The sequence below is a fragment of the Cervus canadensis genome, chromosome 11 (genome assembly GCF_019320065.1).
Source record: "Cervus canadensis isolate Bull #8, Minnesota chromosome 11, ASM1932006v1, whole genome shotgun sequence".
Taxonomy (NCBI): domain Eukaryota; kingdom Metazoa; phylum Chordata; class Mammalia; order Artiodactyla; family Cervidae; genus Cervus; species Cervus canadensis.
The window spans coordinates 19,116,665-19,126,973 of NC_057396.1; the positions used below are offsets into that span (position 1 = coordinate 19,116,665).

The following is a 10,309-nucleotide window of genomic DNA, read 5'->3' on the forward strand; positions in this document are numbered from 1 at the left end:
TTTGAAAGAGACATGGTAGCAGCTATGAGACAAAGCAGGCAAAGTAAGATCAATACTGTAATAAAAGTATAAAGTGCTATGTAATCACAGTATGGGAGCATTTAATTCCCACTGATTACATGTGTAATGGGAAAGTTAGAAAAGAAAGTTAATATTGAATGTGCTCAGTCATTCAGTCATGTCCGACTCTTTTCGGCCCCCTGGAATGTAGCCTGCCAGGCTCCTCTGTCCATGGAATTTTCCAGGCAAGAATACTGGAGTGGGGTGCCATTTCCTACTCCAGGGGATCTTCCTGACCCAGGGATCAAACCCACATCTCTCACCTCCCCTGCATTAGCCAGTGGATCCTTTATCACTAGTGCCACCTAATACCTACATTGAAAGTATCCCAGGTCTTTTTCTATAAGTGCTGTTTATTCAATCCTTAGCAAATTGACAGATACTTTTAAATTATCCTAGTTTGTCAGAAACAGACTCACAGACTTAGAAAATAAAACTTATGGATAGGTAGAGGAAAGGATACAAAGGGGAAAGGTAGAGGGGGATAAATTGGGAGTTTGGGAATGACATATGCACGCTTAAAATAGATAACTAGCAAGGGCTTCCCAGGTGGCGCAGTGGTAAAGAACGTGGGAGATGCGGGTGCTATCTCTGAACGGGGATGATCCCCTGGAGGAAATAGCAACCCAGTCCAGTATTCTTGCCTGGGAAATCCCATGGACAGAGGAGCCTGGTGGGCTGTAGTCCATAGGGTCGCAAAGAGTGGGAAACCACTGAGCGACCAAGCATGCTAAGCATGCAAGCAAGGGAACAGATAATAGCACAGGGATAATCGATAATAGCACAGTGCTCAATATTCTGTAGTAACCTCAATGGGAAAAGAATATGAAAAAGAATAGATACATATATATGTATAGCTGGAAAAAATTAGCTTAGTTTTTGAAGGACTCTGAATTTTTTCTTTTATTATCTGTGATATATGATGCCTTTTCTTCTCTCAATATCTATGATATATAATGCCTTAAATTCAAGTGAAAAATAGAAATCTTGTCCCAAAATAGATAAAACTAAAACTTTGTAGGTTCTTAGAAAGCAAGATTAATATGACTTGAATGGAATGAAGCAGAGCCAAAGCAGCAGTGTGCCCCGATGATTACGCAGGCCCAGCACCCCTCCTCCCTCCCACGTCTGGGTGGGGTGTGCCTAAACTTTGCAGCTTCTCTTGCATCTGGACTGAAGAAGTATCTTGAATTACTTAGCAATACACAGCTTCTAGGGCTTTGCACACCTGTCTCCTCTGCCTAAAAGCTTTCTTCCCCATCCTGTCTGTGATATTATCTGGTGACTATGCTTTTGTGTCTAATCTTGGACATCACCTCCTCTGAGTCTCAGCCATAGATACACACCCTTGTCTGAATTAAGGGTCCCTCTTCAGTTCTCTATTTGCATCCTGTTCTAACCTCATTGTAGTCCTTTTCTCTACAAGTCTGCCACCACCTGGCAGGCAGGAATGGTATTTTATTTTGCCCAGCCCCTAGCACAGTAATATTACATCATAGGTGCTTATTATAGACTAAAGTGTTGTTCAGTTGCTAAATGTGTCCCATTCTTTGTGACCAACTGGTCACAATTTGTTAGCAACGGAGTGAAGTGTGACCCACTGAAACAAGAGATATATGGAAGTCCTAATCCCCAGTACCATCGAAATGTGACCTTATTTGGAAGTAGAATCAGGGAAAAAAGCTATGTGACAACGAAAGCAGAGATTGGAGTTACACAGCTGCAAGCCAAGGGATGCCACAGATTTCCAGCAAATGATCAGAAGCTAGGAAGAGGCAAGGAAGGATTCCCCTACAGGTTTCAGAGGGAACATGGCCCTGCTACAGTTTGATTTTGGACTTCTAGCCTTCAGAACTGTATGACAATACATATCTGTTTTTTTAAGCCACCTGATTTTTGATACTTTGTTACTGAGTTCTAAGAAAGTAGTGCAACACCTTTGAATGGATGACCTAGAACTTTTACCTGGCTGTGACAAATCTATGTCTATTCTCAGTTTTATTTTCCTCCTAGCTTTGATCTAAGCTTCTCTCACTGTATTGGCTGTTTGAAGCTATGAGTTTCATTTGTCAGATTCTCAGGTTTCTTCTCTTGTTCTTCTCATTATTCCAGATGCGATTTTCTGCCTGGCCATCTCCAACACTGAGCATACGTAGATTCTATGGGGAAAAAAAAAATGTGTACCTATATTTGCCTCTTTGTATACAGTCTGAAAAAAGTGAAGTGAAAGTGCTAGTCACTCAGTCATGTCTTTGTGACCCTATGGACTAAAGCCCATCAGACTCTTCTGTCCATGGGATTTCCTAGGCAAGAATACTAGAACGGGTTGCCATTTCCTTCGCCAGGGCATCTTCCCAACCCAGGGATCAAACCTGGGCTTCCTACATGGCAGGTGGATTCTTTACTGCCTGAGCCACCAGGGAAGCACTGTATACAGTCTATATCTGGGTAAATCTTTGTGCCTGCACTAATTTTTTTCATTTCTTTTAAGAAAACTTACCTGAGCATATGCACGTCTCAATATCTAAGACAGAGGAGCGATGGGGTGTGAAGCTCTGTTCTGTATACAAGCTGCTCAAGAAAGCCTTCATGCCATCGCAACACGTGCTGGCATGCTGTTTGAGCTGGCTGATGTGTCTTGCTACCTTTTAATGGCAATTTAGTGTAACGGCTGATCCCTTGGGTTTTGTTGTCAAGTAGAGTGGGTATCAAATCCAATCCTGCCACTTTAAAGCTTAGGTAAATTATTTAATCTCAGTAATCTTCACATTCCTCATATGTGAAATGGATGACAGTGGTGCCAAACTTCTAACTTATTATAAGAAAATAATGATGTAATATATATCAAGCTTATATATCAATGATGTAATATATATCAAGCTTTTAGCATGGTTCATGTACTAAAATCAGTGAAAGCTATTGTTATATGGGCAAGAAAAATTCCCTCCATTTACGATCGAAATCAAGTTTATTTTGTAAAGCAGCACCTCTGGAATAAAACTGAATTGTACAGATGAAAAGTATAAATCTATCAAGGAAAACAACTGTTTATTTCTGCCCCAAAATACAAGAAGGAAAATGGGAAAAAATCCATCCCTCCTCCCATGGACATAAAGCTTTATTATTAAGTCAAAAGACTCACCCACTTGTTTTTCTCTCTTTAAACAGGCTAAAAAGAGAGATGAAATTATCCAACTCTTAAGAAAACAAAGAGAAGAAAGGATCTCGGTGAGACTGATAGTGAGGCATTCAGACAAACCTTTGGGGGGTGGCAAACTCTGAGAGGTTTTATAGCTTAATCCTTTAAATCTTGATGCCCATGGTCCAGAGCCTTCTATATGCTGGAGGTGGGGCAGGGCATAGACATCAGATAATTTGAGAATCCTTGATAAACCAAAGATATCTCCAGAGTGTGCAACTCTGCAGGCACGGAAAAGGTGCTATTGTCACCGGGCTTATTGTCACCTGTTATAAAGCTGTCAGATATTAACATGGGCTACTTCATTGCTCGTACATACAAACAAGTTCCATTCTGAGAGCACATTTATAAGTCCAGTTTGTTTGTAAATCCAACAAAGTTAGCCTAGGTACCCAATTAACACAGTCGACTATATAGTACAGTACTGTAATGGGTTTATAAGACTTTTCACACAAATAATACATTAAAAAAAAATTAAGCCTTTTTAATCCTACAATACAGTTACCTTGAAAAGCACAGTAGTATAGTACAACAGCTGGCCCAGAGGGGCTGGAGTTACCGGCTGGAGGAGGGAGAGGAGGGGGGAGACGGTAGAGCTGAAGGATCGTCAGCAATAGGAGATGGAGGGTGAGCTGCAGTTCCACTCACACCTTTTGACTGAACATGCAAACACACATTTGTATCTTTGAAAGTTTGGAACTTGAAGGTTCACATGTAGGGGACTTACTGTATTGTTTTATAATGATTGATCTTGCTTAGATCATACAAAAACAAATGCTAAATAAACAATATAAACAAACAATAAAAGCAATAGCATCCCATAGTCTTATGGATGTACAAACACACTCTCCTGAATGAACCCCAAATGCCTTAATCTGGACCATTTCTAACACCATAGTCTCCAGATTTAGGAAGATAGTGATTATAAACTCTGTGATAATTTTACTTCAGATTTTTCCTAAGTAAGTAAATTTCAGTCATTGCAAGAAGTAAAAATTTTCCTTTTTGATGTTTGTTTTGTTTTAGAAGGAACTGATTTCCCTTCCACATAAACCAAAAGGCAAAGTACACAAAGCAAGGTAAGTTTACCTCTGTCAAAAATAGTCTGACCAGTCTGTTGTTGTTGTTCAGTTGCTAAGTTGTGTCCAACTCTTTGTGACCCTATGAATTGCAGCACACCAGGCCTCTCTGTCCATCACTGCTTCCCTGAGTTTGCTCAAACTTATGTCCACTGAGTCAGTGATACCATCCAACCGTCACATCCTCTGTCGCTCCCTTCTCCCCTCTCCCTCAATTTTTTGTAGCATCAGGGTCTCTTCCAATAAGTCATTTCTTTGCATCAGATAGCCAAAGTATTGGAGCTTCAGTTTCAGCATCAGTCTTTCTAATAAATATTCAGGGTTGGTTTCTTTTTGGATTGACTGGTTTGATCTCCTTGCTGTTCAAGGGACTGTCAAGAGCCTTCTCCAACACCACAGCTGGAAAGCATCAGTTCTTCAACACTCAGTCTTCTTTATGGTCCAGCTCTCACATCCATATGTGACTGCTGGATAGCCATAGCTTTGACTATACGGATCTTTGTCGGCAAAGTAATGTCTCTGCTCTTTTAAACACTGTCTAGGTTTGACATAGCTTTTCTTCCAAGCAACAAGTGTCTTTTAATTTCGTGCCTGCAGTCACTGTCCACATTGATTTTGGAGCCCAAGAAAATGAAATCTGACACTGTTTCCACATTTTCCCCATCTATTTGCCATGAAGTGATAGGGCTGGATGCCATGACCTTAGTTTTTGGAATGTTGAGTTTTAAGCCAGCTTTGTCATTCTCCTCTTTCACCTTTGTCAAAAGGCTCTTTAGTTCCTCTTCACTTTCTGCCATTAAAGTGGTATCATCTACATATCTAAGGTTGTTGATATTTCTCCAAGCAATATTGATTTCAGCTTGTAATTCATCTAACCCAGCATTTTGCATGGTGTACTCTGCTTAGAAATTAAATAAGCAAGGTTACAATATACAGCCTTGATGTACTCCTGTCCCAGTCTTGAACCAGTCCATTGTTCCATGTCTGGTTCTAACTGTTGCTTCTTGCCCTGCATATAGGTTTCTCAGGAGGCAGATAAGGTGGTCTAGTATTCCCATCTCTTTAAGAATATTCCAGTTTGTTGTCATCCTCACAGTCAAAGCCTTTAGCATTGTCAATGAAGCAGAAGTAGGTTTTTTTTAAATTCCCTTGCTTTTTCTATGATCCAGCATTTGTTAGTAATTTGATCTCTGGTTCCTCTGCCTTTTCTAAATCCAGTTTGTACATCTGGAAGTTCCTGGTTCACGAACTGCTAAAGCCTAGCTTGAAGGATTTTGAGCAAAATCTTGCTGGCATGTGAAAGGAGTGCAATTGAATAGTAATTTGAACATTCTTTGGCATTGCTCTTCCTTGGGATTGGAATGAAAACTGACCTTTTCCAGTCCTGTGGCCACTGCCGAGTTTTCCAAATTTGCTGGCATAATGAGTGCAGCATTTTAACAGCATCATCTTTTAAGATTTGAAATAGCTCAACTGAAATTCCATCACCTTTCTGGTTTCCCTATAAAGAAGGATTTCCCTATAAAGAAGTGCTTCTTTTTTCCTTACTCAATTTTCTCCCTAACTTCAAATCTTATTTAAAAAACCCACCCACTGCTTTAGAGATTTCTGGCTTTGAGAAAACTTTCTTCTTCTCATCTACATAGAAGTGTGTGTCCGCTTATCTGTCTGTGCAATACAAAAGCATAAGTTGATGCAAACAGGAGAATAGATCAACCTTGAGCCTTTGTACACATTCCATTCCCCTCCTTTCTCACCCCAGGGAATTGTATCCACCTGCCCTCACACCCTCTCAGCTCCCCTCTCTCCCACTGACACTGAACCCTCTCATTTTTGGCAAAACAGCATGTCCTCTAGATTTCAACTCTGATACAACCAAAGGCATACCTAAAATAGCTAAATCTTAAATCATGTAGCAAGGGCTAGCCTCACAGTTCAGGGTTTTCAGGGTTAATCGCCTTATTCCCAGAATACTGCTGCCCAGAGCAGCACCAGACACAGGGTCCAGAAGAGTTAGTGAAGAATCCCTAATAAAAAAATGTCTCCATCTTTGTATTATGACTGAAACCCAACGTTTCTAATTCAACATTAACTTGACAGATGTTTATTTGCATACTACATTCATGGATTAACAAGAAGTAATAGAATTTTTATCTTATTGGTACTGAGGCCAACTTCCATTAATGTTATCAGATATTATTAAAGAAAACATGAATATGTCTACCCTGATTTTTTTAAAGTTCTGAAAAAAAAATTGGAAAAGTCACTTAATGACCTAATATTGTCTACACAATCTTTAGCAACTTAATTTCTTACTTTTCAGTCAGATGATTTGATTTAATTTATAAGGATGGAGCAAAATTAGTTCAGTGAAAATCGTTTGCCTGATTCAAATAATAAAAATTGCTACTTGAATTGTATCAGCAGATCTGTCTGGGTACAACAGAGAAAGTAAAAGTGTTAGTTGCTCAGTCGTGTCTGACTCCTTGCGACCTCGTGGACTATAGCCCGCCAGGCTCCTCTGTCCATGGGATAATTAATCCAGGCAAGAATACTGAAGTGGGTAACCATTCCCTTCTCCAGGGGACCTTCCCAACCCAGGGATGGAACTCAGGTCTCCTGCATTGCAGGCAGATTCTTTACCGTCTGAGCCACCAGGCAAGCCCTGGGTACCTTAGATTTCTGTGCATATTTTTATAGGGATGATCAGAACAGTCCTGTTACTACATATGTGGATTCACCTAAGAGTAAAATATTATCCCACAACTTGGACAGATAATTCCCTTAATGATATAAGTGCTTACCTAATTCCTTCTGTACACCTGCTTGGCCTCTCTCCTCAGTTCTAAAGCCTTGAATTTCATTCTGTTTCACTGTGACATCTTCTTCCTCTGAGCTTCTTACACAGTTCCTGCACTGGTTTTTTTGGCAATTAGTCATGCACTACTTTGTGCACATATTTTATAATTATTCAAGTCTTCTCTACTATGTTGTTATTTAACTTTTCACCTATTTTTTACTTGTCTGTGACTGTATTGTATGCTCCAAAAGAAATTGGGCCTAACACAAAATGCCTAACACACTGCCTCCCTGTAGGAATTCAGAAAATATTTGTAAAAAACTAAAAAAATTTTTGGCCACACCACATGGCTTTTGGGATCTTAATTCCCCAACCAGGGATTGAACCCAGACCCAGGCAGTAAAAAATGCCAAGTCCTAACCACTGGACCACAAGGGAATTCCATGTAACAAAAAGTTTTAGCTTAAAAAATGTCATGTTGTTCAGCATTAGCTAATTTAGAAAGTAGTATTTCTATACTCTACATTGGTTTGTGAACAATTTTTAATTTGTGAAATATCTTAAGATTTTATTGTAATTTATTTTAAAGTTTTATTTTAATTGTACCCTTTCCTCTCCCTCCATCCTTTCTTGTCTACCCAAAACTTCCCTACATAAACATATCTGCCTTTACCATCACTCCTTCACCAGATCTTACAATACTCCAGGTCCCATTCTGTCAGAAAGAACTAAAAAAGTATGTACACAGTAAGGTTTTAGTGGCATTATGTTTTTTATCCACCCAGGAATATTTGCATTTTAAAAGAGGGCTACTAGAAGGAATACTGGGTAATCCAAAGAAATCAGTCACCAGTGATGAAATCTCAGAAGTTTGACTCTTAGGTGAGCACATTATATTTACCTTTAGGAGGTCCACTCCCAAACCTTTCAATTCACTTCACAGTGGAATGACTGTTCCTCCCATACAGAAATTTATACTTGGTTGCAAAATCTAACCCATAGTCAGAATCCAACACAGTAAATTTTTATTGGAGAAACTTTCAAAAGTTATTTTCATGCCACACTGTGTTCACAACTACAGAGTTCTGTACAGAGTTCTGAATTGATTCGTGTTACTGCCAACAGGAAAGTGATTTCAGAGTCAGATAAAGAAGACCAGGAAGAAGTCAAAGCCTTGGACTAATTTGACTGACACCTGGGAGAGGATGGCTCACTTAGATCTTCACTTTTGAAACAACTGGCTCTTACATCAGGATCACTGGAATCAATTAAATTAGACCAAGAAATAAAAGTTAAATATGCAGCACTTCTAGGAATACCAGCTATTGAATACTTGTGTCTGTTTTACTTATTGAAAACCATTGTATTTGATACCACATAGTTATCATCTCTCTCATTTTATATATTCTCAAGTTCCAACTTATCTTGCTTTCATTTGAAGGGTATTTCCAGAACTGCTATATTTGATCTATATTATGAATATCAGATAAACAAGAAACAGGGACTTTATGTGCCTCACCTTGTAGACCACCATAAAAACAAGGGCTTCCCAGGTGGTGCTAGTGGTAAAGAATCCACCTGCCAATGCAGCAGACGTGGGTTCTATCTCTGGGTCAGAAAGATCTCCTGGAGGAGGAAATGGCAACCTGCTCCAGTATTCTTGCCTGGGAAATCTCATGGGCAGAGGAGCCTGGCGGGCTACAGTCCATGAGGTTGCAAAGAGTCAGACACGACTGAGCAACAGCACAAAAGCACTACATATTCAACAAAAGTAAAAACAATAAGGAAACAGAGATGAAAGATCAGTCCTGAAAACTTTGAAGTCTTCTTGCTATAAAAAAAAAAATTCATTATCCAAAGTTTGGTTAATTCAGCTTCTGGGACATGTCTGAAGTCAGAAGTGAATTACTTCCAGTTTTGTGAATAGCTGGCTCAACAGCCCCATATCTTATACACATGTCCACAATCCCAGTGCTAACCTACCTCACTTACAAAGGTGGGATGCACTGGAAAAGAGAAGGTTAAGACTTTGTCCCTTCTGCATTGCCCAGTTGGCAGGCCTATTCAGGATTGTACATGAGATTCCAGAGCTCGCAGCTCTATTTAGAAGCACCATGCATTTTGCTCCTAGCCTCCACCTGCAACTCCTGAACATAAACTTCGCACAGTGCAGCTTCCATCCAGTGCCAGCAGCAGAGCGGGTGACCCACTGGTCAGAACTTAATCATTAAGGGCACACCAAACTGCAAGGGAGGCTGGGAAACAGTCTTTAATGGGGGTGGGGGGGGGATGAGGGGATATCTGCCTAGTTGGAATTCAAGGACTCACTAAAAGAAGTGGAGAATGGATATTAGCATTTCTGCTGTGACACTATTTGGAGAAAAATGTTTTGAACAAAAGAAAGGTAATCAGACCTAGAGAAGGGAAATTTAGAAAGTTACAAGTTGGCAATCTCATCTCAGCATTATCAAGATTAAAAATTACCCTGTCAGGATGATGTGTTTGTCTGCCAGACAGCTCTCTTATCGCGAAGATGGACATAGCTGGATTCCAAAGCCTAAATTTCAAATTGTATAGCTGATTCCCTTTGTTCTGATGCCATGCTCACTGAGAAGTCTTTTCCCCCCCAGAGGGCGAGTATGTGCTCAAAAGACCAAGGCAAACTTTGGTTTACCTTATGATTATGTTTCTCAATGGGTGAATATATTAGTCTCTTAAATTGGGCTTGAGCTTGTCAAACTAAGGATTAGAGCCTGGATCAAGACAATTTTACCAAGAAAAATTCCAGTTTATGAGCTTTTTCAGCAACCAGCAGCATCGCTCTGTATTACCAGGTGTAATGGTCAGGTATTGCTGCAACAGCATTGCATAACAAAGTGATCTAAAACATTTATTATTGCTTATATATCTGGAGGTCAGCTGAAGATTTGACTGTCTAAGTCTGGCCAGATAGCTCAGCTTTTGGCTGCAGGACAGCTCTGCTTCTCACTATATGTCTGTTGATTGACAGAGGCCACTCTGCCGCAGGTGTCTTCTTTGGGATCTACCTGGACAAGTGAGATATCTGAGCTCTCAGAGGGTGGCAGAGAAGCAAGAGAAGAAACAAAACCATGTGAGGCCTTTTCCAGTCTAAGCTCATTCTGTTGGTCAAACACAAGGACAAGGGAGGGG

At 40.1% G+C, this 10,309-nt stretch overlaps 1 protein-coding gene across 2 annotated transcripts in view; it reads left to right on the forward strand.

The window, feature by feature from the left end:
- HOATZ (HOATZ cilia and flagella associated protein) overlaps positions 1-8,460 on the forward strand; it is a 33,922-nt gene extending 25,462 nt beyond the window's left edge. The window contains exons 5-8 of one of the 2 annotated variants that reach the window (XR_006272043.1): positions 3,229-3,288; positions 4,286-4,338; positions 7,924-8,020; positions 8,264-8,460. Coding sequence is in view for 1 of the 2 variants with exons in the window: in XM_043482119.1 (XP_043338054.1) it covers positions 3,229-3,288; positions 4,286-4,338; positions 8,264-8,321 (171 nt within the window). In the remaining variant the exon portion in view is untranslated. The remainder of the gene's footprint in view (positions 1-3,228; positions 3,289-4,285; positions 4,339-7,923; positions 8,021-8,263) is intronic. The other variant, XM_043482119.1, reaches the window with a different exon arrangement.
- Positions 8,461-10,309: the final 1,849 nt, after the last annotated feature.